Here is a 26,156-nt window from a genome sequence, read left to right as displayed (position 1 = left end):
TATTAGTTTTTGTTTATGCAATTTTTTATTTTATTTACGTTTTGAAAAAAGTACTATATAATATTAATTGATATATTTTTAACAAGAATTGATTTGTAATAGATGTGTGATAGTGAATGTGTTCCATTTACTAAAATCAGTAATTAAATGATTGTAATAAATGCAATACAAACGATAAAAACAATTGTAATATCAATTAAAGTTTTTAATTATCACACCAGTATATAATTCGCGCATTTTTGAAGTAAAAGATAAAAAAATATTTATTTTCTAATCAGACTCACGTCTTTACTAATTTATTTATAATCTATTAGTATAGTGTTAGCTACGTGTTTAATTAACATAGTCAATCAAAATAATCGTTATTTACATATTTATTAAATATTTGCTTTATACTTTCAAAGAAGAATGCATTCATGCTATTTACATGTACGTAGCAAAATGATAAAAATGCAGAAAATACATAAAAATAACTAGTTCTAACAATTTAGAAGAAAAGACTTAAAATATTTATGAATGGAACATGAAATACTGTTTGAAGTTTTAACTGAAAATACTTTTTTTCACTAAAAATTAAACATATGAAATTTCACCTTCATAATATATTTTCTTATACTCCAAAAAACATTTATTGTAAGTACAATTTCCTGACACAAGATAGCGCTGATGGTGTTCCAGTAATTGGTCCGTCAGGTTTCAAGTTTCACATAAACAGTATATGCCGTGACTTCGGTGTGTTCGAAGCAGTTTAATGTTCGAATGCGCGCAAGTACAGAAATAGCTGAGATAATGGTGAGATAATTTCTTTCAATCACAATTCAGAATAGCACGTTCTTATGATTATCCGTACACAGCTTGAGAAAAACCTCCACAGTATTACGTGAGCAAGATTCGAGTACCATCCTTTTGTAAAACGAATCCTTTAACGAGGGATAATGTTACAAGTGTATTACTCCATAAATGCACGTGCTTCGTTAAATTCACAACACAACAGGCCGAGTAATTAAATGATAGAAAAATGCCTGAGAGAATGAAAGAAGCTACGGGCGAAAATTAAGTCGTTAAGTGGTTGGACATCAATACTTTTCCTTAAATGAACTCATACGAAGCAACAATTCCTTGCGGTGACAGGGAAGAGAACTTCATCAACAAAGAAAAGAGATGTCTGTTTATCGTGTGCTTTAATTATCATGATAATGACCTGTCTATGGTATGATTATCAGAGTGATTCATATTTCTTACTGAATGAAAGACAATCATCAGCGTGTCATGGAGGACGATGGCCAAGTGCATTCTAGCACTCTTCTCGAGGAAACCTTTTACGTTACATCCAAGAAAAATACCTATTACAAGGTGAGACTAACAGAAAAGGGTCTCAGCTTAGAAAAGGACAGTAATGGCGCGACGAAGGTTGAAACGATCGTTTTAAACGACATAATAGGGTGCAGATGTATGCGTTCGAAACGCAAAAGCGCGGGAAGCTGTGTTTGTGGCCCAGGTACCTCGAGGTCTCAATTCAAGCTGGTCGAGCCTATGGAAGCGTATCAATGCTATGACGAGTTCGATACCTCGGCCTATCTTTATATTTATGCTTATACACTGAAGAAGGCACGCATGAAAGGTATCAAGAGACGAGAAAGGACCACGATAACGCTACGGTTCCGCAGCTTTGACAAGTATGAGGATAATCTACGGGAGGCCAGCAGGTGGCGATTAGCTATAAAATGTCTCATTGTTGGCGTGCCTGTGCCTAAAAGTTTTATGAGTCCCAGTCACGAGAACCTTGAGTCGTTGATTAGTGGTGAGTTCAAGTCTTTTTTCTCCACTATTACGAGACAGTCACGTAGCAATTTGACAAATTGCACAATCGTCGATTGTGTTTTTTTTTATTTTTTATAATGAAACGAATAACTTGTTTGACGCTGACCACAATAACGTTAGATAATCGACGCTTTAGGTTATGAAATCATTAAACGTAAAAGAAGTTCATTAAAATTCTTATTTGCACAATTATGATATTATGGATGACCGAATTAAAGAGGTATTAAAAATTAAATACTAATCTTGATGACGCGAACACACCTTATCAAGAACAAAATAGCTGATAACTGGAAAAAGGTATTATAAAATGGCAGATAATTAAGTAGAAAATATCTCTTACTAATATTTCAATTAATATGCAGTTAATTATTCTATGTTTGAATATAATTTATACATCGGACCCTTATCTTTTTTATATGGAGGTTATCTAAAATTTATATTTGCAGATATAATTTCGCTTAAATTTTAATATCTTGTTTATATATATATATGAGTTTCAAAATGTACATGTAGAGCAAAGAATCGGAATGCGGAGAGCTTTCTATCGCATATCTAACATATGCAGGCCAAATGCCAATGTTTCTTTACTCGAGTAGATCTAGATAATAGTATGTGTTTAAAAAATTGAATGCCTTTTTTTGTACATCACTTTTCGTATAATTATCGTATATTATTGAGTCAACTAAACCAAACAAATATCTTCATTCTAAAATTTTATCATTTATAGTACTCGTTTATTTGTTTGTTAACTTTTTAATAACCTGGTATATTAATATTATTTAAATAATGTTATCACAATTTTTTAATAATAAATTGCATATGATTTCATCTAATTTCCTACCAAGCTAATGTTAAAACAAAAGAACGATTATAGTGTCTTAAATTTTTAGAGCGGTTAATGTATTTGAGATTCAGCAGAAACGATTATGTGATTCCAGCTACAAAGTATATTATACGCACATGTACAATCTTCTTAATTATACGTAGAGGAATATTGGAATATAAGTAAGAGTTATACATTTTTTGCGTTGGTTCGTTAACGTAAACATTAGGACATTCCATTTCTTGTTTCTTTTTTCTAAAAAAAAATTTCAGAATGAATATTATTAATTTAAATATACGGAAGGATTTTCACGTACACTCGTCTTAGATTACTACGAAGTCACTACGATTTAAATTTTTCAAGTTTTTAATTCAGGATATTTTGATTTAAAATTTGGCACATCCTTTCATGCGGAATTTAATTTTCCAGATTACCCTAAATTAAAATCGATCAACAAAATTTATCATTGGACAAAGTTTAGATTCTTATCGCTTTTAATTGCTTGTTTCTGTAAGATATATACATAATCAAAAATTTGTTGTAGCTATTCTCTCGCGTGCCACGTTTATCAATATCACGGAAATATCATTCATTGGAAATGAAAAATTTATATGCATGTATATATTTTTATGGGCGTTTCAATATCTGCATTTTTTCCTCTGGTGCAATGCATTAGAACATTGGATGTACTGCTGAAAAAGCGTTTGCGTCAGGGAAGAGGCGTGGATTGAAAAAAAAATATTGATAAAGCCAAGTTTTATGCTCGTTACCTTAATTGGATTGAAAGCAATTTGAATATTCAATATCCGTAGATATCTACCAATATTTCTAAAGATATTTGTTGCATATAAAACTCAAATGCAAGTCAATGTTCAGAGAAAATATCAAATTCAAATATTTCCTTTATTTTAGGTTTATTTGTTTGAAGACGGAATGTTTCAGGTGTTTTGAACAATGTATTTTAGAATTATTCCTTCAATTGTTGGAACAAAGTAGACACACATGATCATTCATATCTTTTACTCATCAATTTCTTTGTCACAACAGAAGGTCTGCATACATAACACGAGCATAACAGAACAATCGTTACCCTTCACTTCTGAATTGTAATTCTTGCAGAATTTCTGCTCCTTCGTCTTCCCACATCAAGCTGTGTATTTTCAAACCGATGGTCAACATAGTTTCATAGAAAATTTGTCAATATTTATAAATGCATCGTTCGTTATATTTCTTCCTATGCATAAAATTGTAGAAATCATTAGATATATTTTGCACATCACAAACCAACGGAAAGGAGGTTATATCATCTTATCTTATTTTTAAATTATTTGCTGATTCGAAATAGCAGTAATGGTAGACAAACTTCGAAGCTACAAAGGCTAGCATTTATCGCGTACTTCTTTCCTGCTAAAATATGTAAATGAGGTTTATGCAACATCTTTCAGTCGAATTTAGTTGTGCCCATTTATGAATTAAAGGTCGAAAAGCGTTCGGTACGTTCATTAGGAATTTATTATCACTGCTTTGTCAGAAAGAAAAGCTAATATTTGTTTTTACTATGTATATATCTTTTTCTTTTTGTATTAGTAATTTATTATTGAAATATTAAGTTCGAAAAATTAAGTATCGTCAATTTTGAAAAAAAAGAAACTTAACACTGAATTGAAAAATACGAACATTTTTTGTCGTTTTGTTACTTTTTACATAAGAAATAGATTTGAAATTATAATTTTTCGTATATTGCAATGAAATTATAATTAAAGTAATTAAATGCATAAGAAGAAAAAGTACATAATCTATACAGAGTAGAAATAAGTAAATCATGGTAAAAACAAAGGTGTGATTGGTTATTGGATACTCGTGTGATGTAATTGTTACTTTCTCGATACATATGCTTTTAATTCAACAATAATGTCAATCATAGCATTGTTACATACATTTTACATTCATTTGTGAGACAATGGTAATAACGCGATAATGATAATCGTCGTGAGTGAGTTATGGTCTTGAAAAACAGAGCTTTAAACGAGGTAATATTAAATAAAGCCATTAGACTATCTTGAAGATGCATTATCCTAGCTACAACTTCATTTAGCTTCACATCTGTCTTAATTAATTAATCTTTTATACATATTCATTATTTTCGCTATTTCCATTTATTTTTTACTACTAAATATATATCTTCATTCAATGAATATAAATAAGCTACAGGTATATACTTTCAGAATTAATTAACATAAATAAATAATTCTAATACATAAATACATACCATATATACTTAATTTTTAACATGCGTTATAGTGTAAGATTATTTTCAAGACAACGGGTACATTTTATTTCGTTGGAATTAAAATAGTTATTACAACACAAATTTGTTCAGCATTCGTCACTCTTCACACTCTCAAATCATTCTATTCTTGTCTTTCAATCATCATATCCTTGCAACTGTATCCTCGCATTATCTTGAATTTACTCAATTACTCCTATGTAAATCAAATTTAACTAGGTTTAATGATCGGTAATTAACTGCATAAATAAATGACTAATTAACAAAAATTACGAGAAGCGATATGATTTCTGTGTTAAAAAAATATTGGAGAACATTCACTCGAAAACTTATTAATAGCATAATAAATATTCCACATTATCTCTTCACCAGAATAATTTAGCAAACTTTAAGCTGTAATAATTTTTAAACCATACTCTTGAAGCACAAGTATCTCAATAACTTTTCGTAAAAAGCGAAATATTGCATCGATTAATTCAGTCTAAAGTTTTTATTTAAAAAGTTTCAGCTCTATCTTTTGGACGCATCTATGCATAAAAATGCATAAACAGAATATGTTACGCTTCATACCATTTCATTTCCTTTATGATACTTTTCCCCATCTCGAGCCATTTTGAAAATGTAGATCGTCCCAGTTGCATGTGACATACGCACATCTATTTCTGTGTATCTATTTCCACATGTTACATTATTGTAACATGTTCCTCATAGTAAATTCTGAAAATAATGGCACTACTCATGTTGCAAACGAAACGCAAACAGGACGCGGCCATTTTGAGATCGTTAAAAACTGCTGAATAATCGAAATTCATAGCAGAAGACGTAAATACGCCCATTAGAATTCATCAATCCTTCGGTCTTCATCTTTTTGTATCACTTATAATTTTACCTGGAATGTTGTATGTGAAGTTATTTATGTTAATAATCGAAACTCGATAAACACATAAGGCAAGATAAACACACAAATAAAAAATTACTGTCAATAATAATGAGGCTTATCAATTCTCATCTTCGTAAATATGTTGTTCGTTAAATGCAGTATCAGATTCCATTGTTTTCAATATCTCGACAGGTATTCGCTAAATATTTTAATTTTCCCTGTTCGAACGTGATTGAGTTTCTATTTTTGTTTCGTCGTTCACGGTGTTTTTCGCGTTTATTTTCTCGTTTGGAAACAAAAGGGTACAGTTGTACGCAATTTTACACGTTAGTTAGCTTCATTTCAAAACCTGTTCACACAAATAGAAGCAATCCGATGTAAAATATGAAACGCGAGAGTCCCATATTTACCGAATACGTAACTCGTCGTTTTTAATGGAACTTTCCGTGGAAAAGTTAAAAGTAGATCTCGTTCGCGAAATAAACTAATAAGGTGTACTTTGGAACAATGAAATACACGATGCTAACATCAAGAATCGGGAATATTGCTGTCCGAATGCGGAAGATTTAGGCCAAAAAGGACGTTGAAGTGCAAGTGACGTACTTCATCCAGAAATAATGATTCAACTTCTCTACGATTCCTCGTCTTTTTACGCTTCGTTACATTTATATTAATCTTCTTACTTTATACTTTCATTTGTTTGAATTAGAATCGACCTAGTTGAAACTATTTCTTAGAAACGTTTAGATATGTAACTATAGGAACTATAGAAATTCTCGACTACTAAGTTGACTAGTTGATAGTTTAAAAGAAACTCAATTGTACTGCGTACTTTAAGAATGACGATAAATAGGGAACCACTGTTATATGTTAACTTATTACCGATGACCTTGTGATTATGGTATTAGGATCAAGAAAGGAAAAGAAAACCTTGACAATAATTGATATACGTGAAAAAATGATTCCAAGGTAATTACTGCTCGCAGATTATCATAATCATGGTTGAGATTATTCTATAATACTTCTATCCATGATTACTCGGTGAGAATTGATTATACCGGAAGGAGATAAAGCAGAGATAAAACGAATACGTCATCGAGTGATGTTATGTTTACTCTATTTCATTTATCTTGTTGGATCGTTGTTTTGTGGAATACTGTTTTAAATAATTAGCATGGACTGATAATGGCGGCAGAATTGTTGGTGCCTCGTCACTACGAGCATTATGCTGCGCCCTGATGCATGAAATGCTCGTTTTCAATTGCATAACACAGCCAAGAGCATCGTATAATCTCATCTAGTGTATATAATACTATTATTCAGTAACGAGGATGCATCTTTTTTTCTGCCATGAAAGGAATTTAATTTCTGTGGAAAAATTTACTCATTATTGTTATCAGTTAGTGTTGGAGTTATTCGTCTTTTTAATTGTGAGATTACGGAGATATTAAACGATAATTTATTTTTGGATGGGAATCAATTTGGAAATCAATTTAGAAATTGACCTTGAATCGTTACGCGTCGAGTTTCTGACTTCTTCGGTGAACCATAGATTGGTACTATTGGGTCATAGGTTTTAGGTTAATACAAACTGGAGTTTAGGTTAAGTTAATTTCAGACTATATATAAGTTACTTACTAAAAGATTAGTAATATTTGTCGTGTAAAATACAGAATACGAATAAAATATTAGGCACTCTATAAATAAGTGGTCTGGCTCAATCTTAAGTGAAATTATTATCAGTCTCAATAACTCAACGATACCAGTTAAGAATTTAATACTAGAACTACCGTACTAATATACGTACTGTAATATATCCTTAAATATATTGCACATAGATAATATTAAATATAAATTAACACATAGATAATATTAAGGACAACATTAATTTTTCCAAAATCAGCTGTATGATTTCAGTATCTTCGCAAAGATAAAGGTATTGAAACCAGTCATTTTGATAGTTCATTTAGATAGTTAGCTTTGATAGGTCGAGTGTTAGATTCATCAAGTATATCACTTCGTATCATAATTTGCCAATAAATCCACTACAAAATTAAAGTACTTAATCTCACACAACGTATAGTTCAGATGTTATAGAACAATCAGTTAATTCTCGAGTGATATTCTCAACTGATATAGAACAGAAATTTATTAACGTGCTATAAGATGATTGCGATTCAGGCTCTTAAAGGTATCTCGATTCCAAGATTTTGTTGCATCAGTGCCAAAACTTTGTCTCTTTAATAACACCGACAACCTGTGGAATGGCGATAATTATATGTCTAATAAATTCGTTCCTTTATTGTCAAGAATGTTTGGAAAATAATATTTCCTTTTCTTTAATTTTCGTCCTACGTTATTCGATAGACTATTTTACTAATGGATTCGTCTCGATTAAAATGGAAAAGATCTGATGTAGCGATGATAACGGATTATTCGATGCCTTTGATTATTTTGAAATGCACGATTAGTGTGAAGAATTTACTGTTATTTGCTTGTCTCAATCGACAGCTTTAGTGGTACTTGAATCAAATTTGAAATGATGAGTTCATTCTGTAATTAAGGAGGCAATTGTTGATTACTTTTAATAATTTCTCTATTATAAGAGAGATTGAATTGTTTAGAATAGCATAGAAGTTATCTAATTAATTTGTAGACACCAGAAATCTTTTTATACATAAAAATTGAATTTAAATTAGCGATTAAAAATTAAATATGAATTAATGAATAAATGAAAAATAAATTGTACGTAAATTACTAGTGTGTGAAGATATAAATATTGTAGAGTCAATGAATAAATGAAAAATAAATTATACGTAAATTACTAGTGTGTGAAGATATAAATATTGTAGAGTCGTTTAATTTCCATATGTCTAACAGTAATGAAAAAGAAAATATACATATAATTAAAAGTAAGACTAACACGTTTTTCATGTTCAGAAAATTATTCTTCTACGTCTGTCGCATAGAATTATGACTAATAGTTGTGCATATAAATGTCTTATTTTGACCTTTCATAATGTATTGAATTTTAAAATATTAAAAATTAATCGATTTGCCGTTGTCATTGCACACAGTAGAAAAGAATGTACAATAGAAAAAGGACTTTAAAATAAATTAGGGAAATTTATTCGTGCAAATAATTAATTTTGGCTGGAAAACACACTATTATATCTTGGAAAAACAGAATTCTTGTCGCAGTTGTCAAATTACTTGTTATCGGTGCAAATCTTTAATAATTGGGATTTGTTCTTCTTTAATCGATAAACTTGAAAGAATTTTAGAATTTTTAGAATTTTGTAAGAAATTTTCAAAACTGTTTAAAATTACATTGAAACAGTTACAATTTTATTTGTAAAAAATTTCAATGATCAGAATCTGTGTTACTTTTACGATTAGCCAGGAATGACGAATAATTTCTAGAAATTATATCAAAATAGTCCTCAGAAGTTGTATTTATTAAATATTTCGTTTTTATTTCATTCCTCTTTACATCGCGTTGTTTCATAAATCTTCGAAGAAACTTCAATCACGAACTAATGTAATAAACGAATAATCCCAGTTCCGAAATTGTAAGGGAGGCTCTAATGCTCTAATAATCTAATAGTCAGAACCGGCCGAATATTCTCTAACGTAAAACTCTCTCTAAGGAACTCTCTAAAGGCACTGTCTAACGAAACTATCTCAACTCCCTCTCTATCTTCCAGAGCGGGCCCTTTTAAGCCCGTCTGGAAGGCAAGGACCTCCCCCGAAGGAGGAGAAAACTCCCCCCACGTAACGCTCTGGGGTGGAAGAGATTCCTCCTTCAGGTTAGGCTCTGCGAAGGGTCACCTACGCAGGGACCCTTCCCGAGAGGTGCCCGCGGACGGGTCACCCCCAGTTTACAATGGGGAAAACCGGGGTTGCGCGAGGCTACCTCACGTGGCCTGGCCCCGACTTCCCGAGACTCGTCTGGCCGCCAGACTCTAACGGGACCTATATACCTGGCGAAGTCTAAAAATATCTTACACTAGTATTTTCAAGCCGAAAGAAAGTCAATTACGTCGCATAGAAAATGTTTGCATTGGTCTTGCTGCTTACTGAGACCGGTTACACTTACACAACGACGTTTCAAGTTTTCTAAAAATTTAACGCATTTATCATCGAGACAGGAAAGTTATCACGAGTCACAGTGAAACGACGTTTGATATTTGTCATAATTTCTGTCTGCTGATAGCTCGTTACTTCAGGTTAAATATTTGTTATTTATTCACGTTTGTAAATATACACAGAAAATGCACATATACTTTCACGTCGATATTTGTATCGATCCATCCCCGATATACAACTATAATTGCATTTTGAATTATTTCACTTACATTCTAAACGAAAATTCCGTATCAATTTCAGTCATAATTTTCGCGGTTAATTTTCCTCCTAGAAATATTAAACAGCAAAAAATATCGCGTTATTTTAACATTGCAAAATGGGGTGATATTTTATTTCGTATCTCTGTTGCAATAAAAATAAAAAATATAAAGATACGTAGATATTAATTATCCGAATTTTTAATTTTACATCGCGATTACGAAGCATCCTTTAAATTTTACAAATCAATTCGATTAATGGAACCCAAATCGAGAAAAGTACTTAGTTTATTCGAAATATTATTTTAATGAATGAAACGCTTCACGAAGTAAAATAAAAAAATAACTGTATATTGTTTCACGGTTGAGTTAGGGTACTTGCACGACGCATGCTAATGAAACAATTGATCGACATGCAGACTCTGACCGAATGAATGAAAAAGGTTAAATGGCATATCGGTCTATTCGTTTCTCTTTTTCATTTCTTTTTTTCTCTCTCCTTTATAATAATTTCAAGCACTTGTTTGCCGTAACTTTTTTGGATCTTTGACGTATTGAATATTCTTTAGCGAGATAATATACAAACAAGTCCCACAGTGCCAGAACATGTATCGTTCGATATTGCGTGTTGCAAAGTATCGAATTATAGCACGTATACAAAGTCTTCTGGTCGATAGTACACTACTATGAATACTACACCACTGTACCATTACTATTTACCAGCACCGATGAAATTATACCTACTACAGGTTTATTATCTCACACGCATACTCGGATATGTTTGTATATTATGAATAGGTACAGACATATTTATATACTACAGCTACATACAGATATGTTTGTGTATTATAATCGTATACAAACACACAAAAACATATTTATTATTCATATCTTTCAAATGTCTTCAAAGGTTATTTTGTACGTACAGTCGACCACAAAAGTTTTTTATATATTATATAATTTTATGTATACATGACACGTACGTGTTCGTATAATGTCGTTTCTTGTTCATTTAAAGTATTCATGGTAGTGATAAAAGAGAATATAAACAAGTTAAAACGAAGAATTAATTTTACTTACATATGCCTGAGTATCTCTACGATCGACTATAGACGAGTACCAAGTGTAGAATTCGATTGGTTTCCACTCAGCTCGAGATTAAGGAATCATTGATCGTTCGATTTATCCGTAACCCACTGGAAGAACAAAGGAAACTTTCTTTTCATCATAGCTTCACGAAATCGATAGTTCGGGCAATATTTCAAATATCATGTTTGCCAGGACATCCTGTTTTCATCCAGAAAGTCTCGGTTTACATCAAACTGCGAGTCAACTTATATCTCTTTATTGACGTAGAAGCAATCGATATTGGCTAAAGAGGAAGAGATTTATCCTACATGACAATGTTCGACCATTAGTCCCATGGTGCGTTTCCGCTAGGATGATGTTCCGTGATGGAACGTGCTTGAATCCCTCGAAAAGAGGTGACTCTAATGGTACTCCGAGATTGAAAGAAAGGACGAAGCGAAAGGAAATGGTACACGTTTAAAAATACATACGAAGAACTTGCGTTTTTACGCCAGATTTTTATTTCTTTTCTACTTTTTCCCCCTTTTTTTATCAAGAGGATACATTTGTAAAAGCTGTCGATTCACAGAGTTCCAAACTTCACGTGGCCATTTTCGTTGGTTTTTTAACGCTCGGTTGGTTGTTCGCGAGGTCTCGTAATAAATACATTGCACTATATCTCTGCATTCCGTTTACGTCACTCTCTGATTTATCGTGCATTGGCGAAAATAACCGTCCACCTACTCTGCTCCTCTTTTGACAAACTCCTTTGAAATCGATGCAGTTCAATAATTCACATTAGTTTTTGAGAATAACCTCGAGGTACACGGTGCTGGTATTTAATATTGGTCCGCATCGTACAACATATTTCGTAGTAAAATAAAACACAATTCAAATTTGCACTGTATATTTTTGTACTTCGAGGTTTTATCTCTATCGGTGGAAGATTAATCTCAACGTGCTATTAAGTTTATTAAGTAATATTAATGCAGTAAGCCATAACGTGAATATCGTTAATCTATTTTTAGTTGTATCAAGATCATTGTCATTTTCTTCACGTTTGCTGTCTTTACTATAAATAATTTACTATAAAAAGTATAATTATTTTCGCTCATACGACATTTTTATTGTTTATTATTTTTATCCTTTGAGTAGAGTAATACAATTTATATAGGAACCCAAGCTTCTGTTATATTCTAATATGGTAAATCCCTAGGGAAGGATATCACAAAGAATTACATTAGTAACAAATTGATAGATTCGAATAGGATATCCAATAATTTATTATTCATGGTATTCCGTGAACTCTGAATTCCCTACTCGTGGATTGGGGTTGCACTAAGAGGGTTGCAATGTGTTTCTTTGGAAGCCGTCCTAGCCATTTTCGCTATATATTCGCCACGAATATCTACACTTACTTATTCCAATTCATTGCAATATTGATATAAACATATAAACATATACAATGAGCATTTTCAATGTTAGAAACTTATTTATTTATCTCAATAGTAAACAAACAAATAATATCGCCCTCGTATTTTCATTCGCATTTCAAAAACCGACCGAGTTTCACTGCGTTAAATATCGTAATAAAGAATGAAATAAAAGTACAATTATTGCACCGAGTGTCAGAGCAATTAAATTAAATTGTCAAGTTAAAATTATGTTTTGAAAAGCTCATCCTCCATGAAAATTCTCCATTTTCTTTTCTCTATTGAAAACACGTTTTTACGCAAACGTGAGTAAGAAGGGTCGCGGGTTATTTGGCTGCTATAAAAGAGGTCGAGAGAAAGGTTGGGAAACACTGGTCTAAACTTTCACTCATCACGCACCGTTCACCCCCTAAGCGTACTCACCCTCGCGACGCATAAACGTGATACATAGACGGTTGCACACAGTCCTCGAGCTTTCTGGCACGCCCGTGCACTCGCAGGATCCTAATTTCTAAACGTGACAGACACGCTTTGCAGTCGGAATATCCTCTCGTCGTTGAAACGTTGAAACACGAGGGTACGATGATTGCGAGAGTGGAGCTTGAATATTTATTCGCGAGTGATCTTCGGGTCCTTAAAAGGCTTCTACATCTTTACATGCGAATGTACCAGAGCTGGGAAAATAATTTTCAATTTTCGTTTCTTAATTGGACACGTTTAAGTATTGCTTTGACTTGAACGCTATCGCGTTGGAACTAATTATTTCATTCAAATGATGAAATAATTATACCTAATTATTAAGTATTTTTGACAAATTTTTTGTTCTGATACAAACTATCGTCGTAACTTTTCACACATTATCCGAGAGAGATCGACTTTTCCTCGCTGTTTTATACGACCCGAGTATCAAACAGATCTCACTATATCAAAATTACGGTAAACGCGTTGAAGTCAAAACCGTAACATAAGCTTAATCATTCAATGGTGTTCGAGATCCGGAAATGTTAAAAGTATCTTGTTAAAATTCACGCAAGAAGTAACTTTCATGGAAAGCACAGGTTCTTAATTAAGAATTGTAAATATTGCTCAACAATAAAGACGCGTTCTTTCATGTAGCGTTCCATTTTTAATAACCCTGAACCGTCAGCTATCACGCTATTTTTTCTTTATCGTTGGCAACACTTACTGCATAAATAACGCAGAATTCAAATCTTGCGTGAATTTTGGGACACTCTATACGTAACGATCGTTCAACAATTGCATCTCTCGATGGTCGCGCATTACTCACGCAATTATCCCACGCCACCGTCCATATGACTAAAACTTATATTTACGACCTTATCAATGGTATCGACGCAATCCGAATGTGCCAAAATCGCGTGTATGTAAGATCCGAGACAGAAGAACAATTGGGTCGAGCGTGTGTCGCGTCTTTACGTCGCCACCAATAGTGTTTCGACATTTTTCACGAGCAATGGACCATGTGGCCGTTGGCCAAATTAATCCAAAATGACCTATATAAAATTGCTGATTACATTTCGTTGCCGATCCTCCAGCGTTACTCCTGGTTATCGAATGCTTGTTCAGCTGCGCGATCGGAAGCTTCCCGGTTTGTTGTTCATCGGCCCGCCGATGGTTCCGTGATGAAATTGGAGAGGTTGAAATTGATTTGCACCCTTGCTCGGGAGACTTAGGACAGCCTGTTATTTTTGATAATACCATGGTACATCGTGTAGATCAAGAACCTATTGTTAGAGATAAGTTTAATAGAAGTTTGTGGATTAAGTGGTATATATATACATATATATTCCTTTTCGTATATCGTATAAGGGATGAGATCGTTTGTAATTTTCAATCGGGTATTTTTATGCTATATTTTTTCCAAAATAATCTTAATAACTTTGCCTCGATTTGGAATAAAATGCAGTTACTGTTTCGAAAGCTTGATTACCCATTTATACGAAGTGAAGTTTATTACACAATATCCGTATCTCTATGGTGAAATTAGGAAGAAATGTAATTTATGTATTATTTATGATTCTATGATGCAATTAAGAGAAATTGAAGTTTATGTGCGCGGAAGTGAAACATGAAAACTAAGTACACAAAAATTAAATTCAGTTAGACCTGTTCCATGCGGTTCCGTATTTCGGAGATATAGAATATCATTTTTGATTTAGGTAGTTAACGAAATGGAGAATTACTCGATACAGTAGTGATTTGAATATTTAAGTTAAATTAAACGAAATTTTATTTCACGCCGATAATTAAACATCTTATAAGTAAATTTTACGAAATGAATCATATAAGTACTTATGTTATTTTCTTTTTAAAATAATTCCGCGAAGAGACATTGTAAAAAGACGTCAGGCACACATTCGATGATTAAATCATTATAATTTATAATTCTCTGTGACAGTATTTTTATCGAGTTATGTAAAAGAAATCACAGGATGATTAATGACACATGAAATGTAAATGATGTCCGCGACCGACATCGAAAGTTTTCTCTCGACTTCAGGGCTTTATCGTTGGTGCTGGTTTATCTCTACTTTCACTTTCACTGGTTTATCTCCACTTGCGTTTAATGATGCATAACTACTAGCTTTACGTAAATACGATCAATAGTCTGCTCAAATTGTTCAGCTTAGAACAGTTACGTGCGAAAGTCTCATATACGCCTTTTCTTCGTCGTCATTTTGGAGAACTTATTTCCTCGAGTTTTCTCCCAGATATCTAAACGACGCATTTTTTCGGAAGGTCGACTCGCTCGTTTCACAAACTCGGATGGAAACATTTTCAACATCATTGAGTTTTATGTAGATGCCAACTATCGCTGAAGTAAAATTCCTTTTATCGAATCGCGTCGGACATTTGTACAAATTTTGGCGAAAACAAACCTTTATATGTAGTCAAATTTGGCATGAAATTTATCAGAGCAAAATTCTTCTAATCAGAACGAGACGAGAGTTCGTTCACTCGAATATCGATTAGGGTAACATTCGATCACGTGAATCATATTTAGATTAACTCCATTACTCGGTTAATAAATTATCAGCACGATTATTCGAGAAATTATCGCGAATAATTCGATTGTGGAGATAGACTAATAATTCCATTATTCAAACAATTGTATCACGCGAGGCAATGAATTAAAGAATGTTCTGTTATTTTTTCTCCACTTAATTTCCCATTCGTTTTAGTCATTTTTCAACCTCAATTAATCGTGAACGAGGTAATACTTCATGTAAATCATTGTTATCGCACGTCAATTATAAGAATGTTCAATGCTCCAATTAATCGACAAGTTTCATTGGAAATATATATGTATATGTATGTCAAAATTTGTAAATCAATGTAGGGGGCTCCTTCCCCCCACGATTATCGTATGTTAACTCGGTCGCAGGTATCCTCGTGTGTACATCACTAGCAGTTGAATGTTAATCGCTTAAGCTAATGAAAGGTATATATTATACATATTAAGAAGAAAAGAAGAAACAGTGGAGAAAATGCGAATAAAAAATTTCGTGATAAGACAAAAATCAGATCTGCATTAGGATACATTTAACTACGAATTTTGAAAATAATCGAACGCGACGGAACTGCGGAGAAATCTCCGCAAAGCGGGTTGCTGCGGCGCCTGCAACGGCGTCTTCCAAAGATTAAACACGCTCGTTGCGTTACATGTCACGTAATCGTCCAGAGATTTCTCGCTTCATAGAAATTTTCTTCATTCACGATTATCATTCTATTATTACATAAGATCGTACGGATCAACGTTTTGTCAGAGAAATTGTCGAAAATATTTTAGATTTTAGAACTAACAAAAACTAATAAAATTGCTTTACTCGTTTCATATGAATCATTGTCACTGGGGATTAAATATTTCATCTGCGATTAAGCTATACTATATCGTAAATTCTGTTATATATTCTTACGTATTTTAACTCTTGAAACTAATGAAATATACATAATGTGTACAAAATATGTGGTTCTAATAAAAAGAAGCCTAAAACTGTGGCTATAACTGTCTAAAGTTTTATCATGGAATATTTAAACATATTTTAGATCTCGAAGGTATCGAAAGAATCTCTAATAAATATGGATTATAGCAAGGCTATAACCATTTGATATATAACCAATCTTGGATGTATCATGAATTATTCGCGAGATTTTGAAATAGACGTTAAAAATATACGTGATTGTTGAGGAAACGATCAGTGTAAAATGTTCAGGAATTGCAGCCTCTACAATATGCCTGTGGTTTCCTAACAAATCAGATGTAAGCGTTCGAATGTTTAACACGAATAAGAGTGATTGTATCTCAATACATTGCCAAGTAAACAAGTTGTTCTTGAATAGCCATTTCCAGAATCTTCCACAAGAGAATTCTATGTTAGGAAATAGCTACATTCACATTTATCCAACTACATCGTGAAAGAACATTCCTTCGAACAAAAACACAATGTAAAATATTGCGAACAGCCTTACTAGATTTACACAAAGGACTGACAATGCGTTAAAAAATAATCACTTTAAAATCACCTTATGCGATTCATCGTAAAATTCTATTCTAACTTTCTGTGACTCTAAATTTTTAATTTCCATGTTTCCAAGTGTAAAATACATCCTACGTAATAATAAAACTTTGGTTTACTAGTCTCATCCTATATCTGAACTTTTCGCTATGCCATCTAAGATTACAAGATATAAATTAAAAAAGAAAAAAAAAAAATAAAGAGAGAGAAAGAGAGAAGGGGAAAGACGTTTTAACTAATTTGAAATTGCAGCATGCCCAGGGGAGCAACGAAAGATTCTGGTGTTGCTGAATCCAAAGTCAGGGCCAGGAAGGGGTCGAGAAATATTCCAGAAGAGGATCCATCCGATTCTATCGGAAGCCGAGAGGCTTTACGAGGTTCACATCAGCAAGTGTCCCAATTACGCTCGCGAGTTCGTGCGTACGAGGGACATCTATCAATGGAGCGGCCTGCTGATGGTCGGGGGCGATGGTATCGTGTTCGAGGTAGTGAATGGGCTTTTTCAGAGGCCCGATTGGGAGAAAACACTGAAGGAATTACCCCTTGGCGTGATACCCTGCGGTTCCGGTAATGGCCTGGCGAAATCCATCGCGTACGCTAAACAGTGAGTCCCTTTTAGGATCATCCAGGTCCGTGATTTATTTTATGTGTCTGGCTCGGTCGTTCCGAGGAAGTCGTTATTTCCGCCTGCAACCGGCTCGTTCGGTTTATTTGCATGCATGTAGAGAGGTGTTTTTGCAATTTTAACAAACAACGGTTTTGTACCTTTAATTGTGCTTCGATTCAAATTTTCCTGAAGATATTCGTCACTCGTGTGTAGCTTTCTTCCTTGTATTATTTTATACCCGTTTGATTATTTACTTGGTCATCATTCCTCCAACTTCCTTTGGTACAGTTCTGCAGTCCTGAAACAACAGAGATTTAGAGTGTTAGAATTTGGAAATGCTTGAAACATCTATTATTTAGTAATATAGTTCTGTGATATAAACGTGAGATTATTGAAAAGGCATTTCACATGAAGGTTGAATGGTCTCGCAGATAGATTGTTATAAAATATCGGGTCTCGTATAGGAGACGCAGAGTGGGTCCATTTAGAGAAAGCATTAGTTAGGCGAGTGCGTCGATCTGTACCATATTGGTTCATTGTATCGAATATTGTTGCAGTGCAAAGGGTTAATTATACAAATGTGCGCGACATAACATGTCTTAATAGCCATCACTGTTGCCAATTTATCCTGTAAATTGGTATGAATTTCATGACAGCTAAGTTGCAATCTACGAACTGTAACTTTATCACTGGTATATGCATTCTACTTTGTTTAGCCTGCGAATTTTAACTACGACTAACAATACTCGAAATGAAAATTTCTATTCGTTTATTATGCTTCTATACGTACACTGGGACACTCAAGGTCCATTGGCTTAAATTTATGATACGATGATTAACTCGATGCGTTGTAAATTTTCCAATCAACGTGGTTGCATTTTATCAATGGCTATGTTCGACGTCGGCGTGCAAGTGACAAAATTTCACGATTTTTATCGTTCGAGTGATAACTCCTTTAAGTACCGTAACCCACCAATAAATCGATCTAATTTTCATTTACCCATTAAAGTACCGGGTGCTACACGTGCCCCTACATTTTTCGACAAATTCGATTTACTTTCATTATCTTCGATTTAGCTTTTGCTATCTTTCTTACAAAAATTTTCTGATATTCTATATCATAATTTCAGAGTGGTATATAATTTGTTTATTAATAACAAAATAAAGGTAGCTATTAATAATAAATAAAAATCGCTCAATGAAAGAATATCGTGACATGAAATTGATATCTTTTCAAAGCACGTGTCGAGCTAGTCCAATAATTTTAAATTCTTATCCTCCTTTGATATAATAACAATAATCCAATCTATCACAAGTGTTCAATTATTTGTTCTTCGAAATATTATTAGATATCGACGTAATGTTTTTGTATTCTGCGATAGTTGAAGTGTCTGAGATTACTCAGCATCGAGTTAACAGAAAAATTACTAGCTTGATTTTTTGTAGATGTAGATTCCGTGAGTTTCATACTTATTTAAAGAATCATGCGGATTTTCCCGCTTGTTGATTGCTCACCTATTAACCCGGAAGTTTGTAGAACACATTACAAGTTTCAGTGCAAAACAGGTGACACGTAAATATCAGTTCCTGGAAAAAAGAATATTCATATACTTTCGTTACTTATCGTTATTACTGGTTATAACTGCACAGGTGTCACTCGTAGAATTTAGTTCGTTAAAAAGAAAAGGAAAGGAAAAATTCGAAATAAAATATTATACAAGTTATTCTCAAGTTAAATCCAGTTTTCCACCTGGAAGTAAATGAAAACGCAGTGTTAGTATTAAAATAATTTGTCCATAAAGAACGTAAAATATTTTTCTTTACATTTATCGTGCTTTTCTGCCCGTGATATTCATACGGAAACTTCGTTTCAAACCTAAGAATTCAAAATAGAAAATTCGAATTTAAAAATAATTTCTTAGGAAATGAAAATATTAGAAACGATAATTCGTTTGTAATATTTTTCACACTTTATTTACTTACTCATAAGAACGAGTATTTAAATTGTATAGCTATTATATGATAAAAGGGCACTCTACTCGTTACAAAATACTTATTATTTATGTTAGTTCGTCTTTGTGATAAGAGGGTACGCTGTTTGATAACTTGATATTATATTATAGTGTTTAATCTATAACATCTATTAGGTAATTATAGAAATATGGTAATCAAAACTGCTCTATCGACCTCAGTTTTCGAAAGTTGCGAGTTTTTCTAAAAAGACATAATTTATGAAGAAAGAAAAGTGTGTCAAATAAATAAAAAGACACAAGGCTAAAAAAGAAATATCATGTTAAAGATAAGAAGATTAGGGGCTTTATTCTCACCTTAAAAGTTAGATAAAAGTTAGGTGACAATTTCGATTACGGATTCATTCTAAAGAATGTAAACTCTACAAGAATTACCTAATGGATAGTACTGATTAAAATTCATGGTTTACACTGTAATTAGTTAGTATCGAATGATGCTAGATTTCTTATGTAACCCGAGGAAACGCTACGATACCAGCGCGAAACTAAAAGGCTTCTTAATCAGGCATGTTTAATGCTAATATGTTTTGATATCTCCTGCCACCGCGTATAGTGTCTCTTTTAATTCATAATTAAGATTGTATCGTATTACACGAAGTGAAACGATACATAACAAGGAACAGAGAAGAAAAATTCACGATTCGGATAATACGTGAAACACGCACGATTGAGAAAATTTTTAACATGGAATATCTGGCTCCAAGCGTATTTGTCGTTTCGAGCAAGCTTGTTGGTGAGGTCGTGCACAACAAGCCGATCATTATACCGGCTACGCGTGTCCTCAATTTTTGTTCAAACTTTATTCTTTAGCCGCAACGACAGATAATAGCGTTGTAAATAACCTTGCTTAATTTCGTTCCATATCGACGTCAGTGAACACGTTTTTTGGTTTTCTGACGTCACTTTTCTGGGTAGTATTATGCTTTATTTTACGAGACATTCGAAAATAATGTAAATGTTGTAATATTTATGTGTGTGTGTTTTTCTTTTTTTTTTTTTTTATTTTTTTTAATATCTAAAATTTTAATGAGAGTTTTGTATACAAATTTTGAATTTTTTTTCCATATACGGATGATGTGGAGCTCACGTGAAGAATAAATAGAAGTTATCGCGATGAAGAAAGTTGGAACTAAACGTAAGGAGCTGTAGTTGAGATTTTCCTGCGTTTCCTGTTTAAAGTAATTTGATATCGATTTTACATTGAGAACTGAAAGGCAATTAGATGAAACGCGACGATAACGCTGCAGGTACTTATTTAAATTCGTATCCAGCGAAATAAACAATTGCAAAGAATTGTCATTGTCAGAAAAATGTAGCAATCGTGGAATAATGACTGAAAAAAGGTTCGATTTTCTTTGTGCGATAGTCAGACGAGGTAGTCGATTATTTTTCTCTCATGGTCACTTGTGCGTTGCTATCGATTCCTGATGACGAATAGCAAACAAAGGCTTTTGCAAAACATTTCAAATACGAAAATGAAAATAAAGAAGGCAATGATACTTTTCTTTTTAACTACTTCACAGAACAGAATTTAAATTTAACGAAAGCTATAAATATTTTATAAATCTAATAATAAAATTAATTAAGAACACTATAAGAAAAAAGAGGAACACAAATTAGTATTTTGCAAAATAATAAATATCGATAGCTTTGTCAATATTATGGTGAAATCATTATGTATTTAATAACATCACTATGTTGTGAACTTATTACATATTTGTTCAAAGAGATAGCTAATGTTGAATGAACGTATACCTTAAATAAACTTCGAAGGTTTCTGCTTCTTTTGCCAACATTGTTAATTCTGATCAACGAAATACGTATAAACAATTACGTTAATGATTTAATTACAAAGACAAAGAAAAATTTCTTTTCAACGAAATAACTTGCCTTGTCATCGTCGTGTGTGGTACATGTATCCTATGAGATCATTCAACCTTCGTATCTAACATTTATCCTATCTTATAAGATTATTATTTGTCGTACCTGTCATATTTTTTTAGAAATACGAGAAGTATCAAATTACATTCTACGAGACAAACTAGAGCAACTTAATTGCAATTTTTAATTACTCACACACTTTTCATCTTTTTACAACTTTCGATTTCTCCATGTTCAGTTACTCAGTCTTATTTCTAGATAAATTTCCATTCGATTTATTTGAACAATAATCGATGCTAACGATATTAAAAAACAGAGAAAGAAATCATATTAAATTCTGTTTTAGAGAGCCGTACGACTATAATCCGCTGCTCGTCAGCGCACTGTCAGTGGTGAAGTTCAAGAAAGCTCAGATGGACTTGGTACGCGTGGAGACCAGAAACCAGATTCTGTTTTCATTTTTATCGGTCGGCTGGGGTTTACTTGCCGACATTGACATTGAAAGCGAACGTCTCCGAGCGATAGGTGGTCAGAGATTCACCGTGTGGACTATTGCACGCCTGATAGGCTTGAGAACGTACAAAGGAAAGGTGTCTTATTTACCTTGCGATAAAGTGCCGTCCGTTGAGAATTTGGGTAATAGCAAGGCCTACAACGAGTATGCTAAGGAAGCGCAGATATCGCATTCAAGAAGTTGCGGGGACGATTTAGATCGGTACGTTACCGTCTTATCAGGCGTTATCTGAGATATTTGCATGTCTACGATGTCTCATAATCTTGATGGCTCGTGTTTGAAATAAGTAGCGATATCATGTAGGACATTGAAGGAATGGTTTTTTTATTTTTTCAATGTTATATTATAATTTCTTATATCATATTATATCAGTTCTGCATTAAGCGAGGTTGATTTTTGTATTCTATAAAAGTTATAAGTTAGTGACTTTAGCATTTTATTTGTGAGTTACCTGTTTTGTAACATACCACCCGGTATAAGCATTCCTTTCTTATAAAATAAGTCTTATCGTGCCGAAAAAAGAACTGCCACAAATGTTCGTAAAATACATACACAAGGCTGGATAAAAATATATATGTCAGTCTGGTGTTTTGGTGAAATCGTGCTGGGATTTAAAATAACAAAGAATATATTTTGCCCGAAGTTCCATTTGCTTTCGAAATTTATTCTTAATAAATTTCTTAAAATATGTATCAAAAACATGCATTTGAATTCCAAGAATTTTATTTTCGATCTGCATTCTCCAGTAAACAAATCTCTTATGGCTTTGTGATTTTTAGATTACAAAGTAACAGATACATTTTCTGAAACCGAAAAATAATTAATTTTTTTAAAGGCTGCAGACATAAATTTAATTTTTTGCGAATGTTAGTGGCAAAATAAATAAAAACTATAATCGAGAAAATTCTGTGAAAATTCTGCGTACCCACATTTAGTATTAACGTTTAATGCTATCATCAGACATCTTTACTATTTAAAATGAATTGTCACGTAGATAGAAATAAAATTGAAACATGCAGTTCTTTCTAAAGTATTATTCGCCGTATGTCAGATACAGCAAAATCAGCGAATCGAAGAGCTTCCACGATGCACTCGATGGAGACCCTACTTTGGATGGGTCGTTTGATAGTTACGATGATAATGAAATAATAAACGAAAGTATCACTCTGGAAACGGAAGCCGAGAGAAGGCAGAGGCTAGACAGCTTCTATTCTGCAACCTCCGTGAAATCAACTTACTTTAGTACGGGTTCAATTTCTAGCTACCATAGCATCGACGAGCCAAATAACGATGAAATTGGTAAGCTTTTAATTCGTACGATAATAAATCTCGATGAAACGATTTCCTTATTGTGCTTTATTAAATGGATCTATACCTTATCTACTTTAATGTCTATGCTTGTAATCGTTCTACGTATGTTTAGATGAGTTATTAAAAATGAAATATAACACACGGTGAATAGATAGATCAGTTCAATAAAGCATTTGGATTTGAGTTTAGATTTAAGTTGAAATTTAATTTAAATTATTCTAAAGCCACTATCATTACATATCTTGCTAAAATAATAATCTGTGTATAATTAAGATGTAGAAAGCAACAGTAGTCACGTTATGTACGGACCATCATCGAGGCTGCCTGCTCTAACTTCGGAAGTGTCAAGTTCTTGGACTCAAATTCAGGGTAAGATAGATAATAGTACAAGCATCTAAATAAAAAGTTACACGAATGATTTTACGTAATTTAGTAACATATTCGATCATGTAAAAGTCTTTGGCTATATTAGTATAGCAAGGACAGCTCATTCCTTATTAGCAATAATTAGAATCTAATACTTAATGTATATGAAATCAGATCATCGTTCAAACAATAATCAGTTTATCACTTAATGGTCTGTATGCATCTTGCGCCTTCTTACATGTTAATGCTAAGCTTTGTCTACCGCGATACTAAATTTAGTAATGCTGTTACGTTAACTTCCCGTTGAAAATAACAAGGACAAATGTTGTTACAAGTCGTATTACTTATCATGGCCCATATTTGTACATAGATACGATCTGTCTGTAAGGCCATGAAAATGTATATAAACATAAATGGAACACGATAAAGCACTAAGAGTAATTGCAAACAAATGTATCAGCATTATCATTCAATAAGGTTTCCATTTGAAAATTATGAAAAAGAATTTTTCTTTTCTACTTTGGTCTATTTCGTTTCATTTTCTAATTTATATGATGTTACAGTAAAGTATTATCTTAAGTATAAATAGAATGAAAATGGAATGTCGATTATTATTTAATGAAATTGTGTGCTTCGAATTTCAGGAGAATTTGTAATGGTTCACGCGGCATATCAGTCACATTTGGGCCAAGATTATTTCTTTGCACCCCGTGCCAAATTGGCGGACGGTATTATTTGGCTCATGATAGTGAAAGCCGGAATTACTCGAGCCAATTTGCTCCAGGTAAATAGTCCAATTAGAAACAATATTTCCGGTTTCTAATTCGTTATCAAGCAAGTGAGACGTTTTTATTGATGTTTATTCTTAAACGATTATTCCTTATTTATCTATAAAATAATTTAACCTTTTGTAATCTACTTATTTCAGGAAATAAATTATCTATAAAATGGATTTATTTTCAATGAAAAAGATTATAAAATAAATTTGAAATATTTCAAGTAAACTTAAGTAAAATGAAAAATGAATAAACCATGAATTTAATAATAGAAAAATACAGGGATATCCAGGAATATCTTTTATACAAAAGATACGAATCCATTTATATTATTTCTTTCACAGTTTATGACTATTATGGTTTTACATTATCATAAAAGTATACTTGAAATAAGTTACCAATAGGTCTGCGCTTTTGGTATTCAATTATATTTCACAACTGTATGGTTTGGCGGCGGTTCATTGGAAACCGAGAACACTTTTGCAATTCAAATATATTTATAAGCTTTCTCAGCAATATAACATGATTATGATTTGAAATAGGCTTTAAAAATACATGGCCCTTAATAAATAAACGATAAGTGAATGAAACAGACTTACGCGCTAATCACGTGTTTGAACTGTTTTAAAATCTTATCACGCTGTTATTAACCAGCAGATTTAAACAATTAGGCGTAGACATATGTTAAAACATATCTTGTATTAATAAAGCTTGTATCACAAAGGGTTAAACAATTTTATTAGAAAAACTTTAAGTAAATGTATAATAAATTCAAGTTATTCTAATATAAGTAAGGAAAGTAAATTTTGATAATGAAATATTATAGTTTAAGTAAAGTTAAATTAAATGTAAAACTAATTCAAGATTTTACAAATTATTTTAAGAATTATTTACCGTATTTTTTAGTTCCTGTTGGGTTTAAGTAGTGGTACTCACTTAACACGTTCTGGCATTGATATGATACCAGTAAAGGCGTTTCGAATAGAACCAGAGGAAGGAGCAAACGGCTACATTACAGTGGATGGAGAAAGAGTAGATTATGGACCCTTACAAGCTGAAATATTTCCATCCTTAGCAACGGTAATGTCCCCTTGATACAAATTAGCATTACTCTTCGTATGGAGCTAGCAATGGAAATCAAATGGTACAATCGTAGAACCTTAAGTTCAATAAGGTATATGTTATGGTAGCATGGTCTTGGTGACAATACTGTATTAATATGTATATTCGCATTCGCGATACGTAAGTACGATTTAGCTCAGAAAATTGCGGTAGGTGTACATTCTAGACTGTGAAGTTAAATCATTCCATCAGATGTATACGAATACATATGAATTAACGAGATCAATGCAGTCACAGTTTGTATAAGCTCAATTTGTTATTTCATAGAGATTTATTATTTGTGCGGGATAATCCGATTCAGTTATTCGAAATTTTGCAGGCGTGATTTATGCGAGAAAATTAAATATGTCACA

At 32.7% G+C, this 26,156-nt stretch overlaps 1 protein-coding gene and 1 long non-coding RNA gene across 3 annotated transcripts; one reads left to right on the top strand and one right to left on the bottom strand.

Annotated features, from left to right (window-relative positions):
• Positions 1–720: 720 nt before the first annotated feature.
• Sk2 (Sphingosine kinase 2) lies at positions 721–26,132 on the top strand. Of its 2 annotated transcripts, XM_017905585.1 has the most exons (8): positions 721–792; positions 855–1,801; positions 17,449–17,800; positions 22,061–22,429; positions 23,280–23,527; positions 23,813–23,908; positions 24,550–24,689; positions 25,588–26,132. In XM_017905585.1, the coding sequence occupies exons 2-8, from the start codon at positions 1,246–1,248 to the stop codon at positions 25,774–25,776; spliced, it is 1,950 nt and encodes a 649-aa protein (XP_017761074.1). In that variant the 5' UTR covers positions 721–792; positions 855–1,245; the 3' UTR covers positions 25,777–26,132. The 2 variants fall into 2 exon arrangements, with proteins under 2 accessions (XP_017761074.1, XP_017761073.1); XM_017905584.1 differs by having other exon boundaries at positions 729–1,801.
• On the bottom strand, positions 17,732–19,369 carry LOC108551424 (uncharacterized). The gene is made up of 3 exons (XR_001890480.1): positions 19,319–19,369; positions 17,962–18,101; positions 17,732–17,883 (listed from the first exon to the last, which is right to left on the bottom strand). It is a non-coding gene; the product is annotated as an uncharacterized LOC108551424 (long non-coding RNA).
• Positions 26,133–26,156: the final 24 nt, after the last annotated feature.

This window comes from Eufriesea mexicana, unplaced genomic scaffold (assembly GCF_001483705.2).
Source record: "Eufriesea mexicana isolate 0111107269 unplaced genomic scaffold, ASM148370v2 scaffold3966, whole genome shotgun sequence".
Lineage (NCBI taxonomy): Eukaryota > Metazoa > Arthropoda > Insecta > Hymenoptera > Apidae > Eufriesea > Eufriesea mexicana.
Note: the sequence above shows the minus strand (reverse complement) of the source record. Positions and strands in the feature narration are given on the sequence as shown.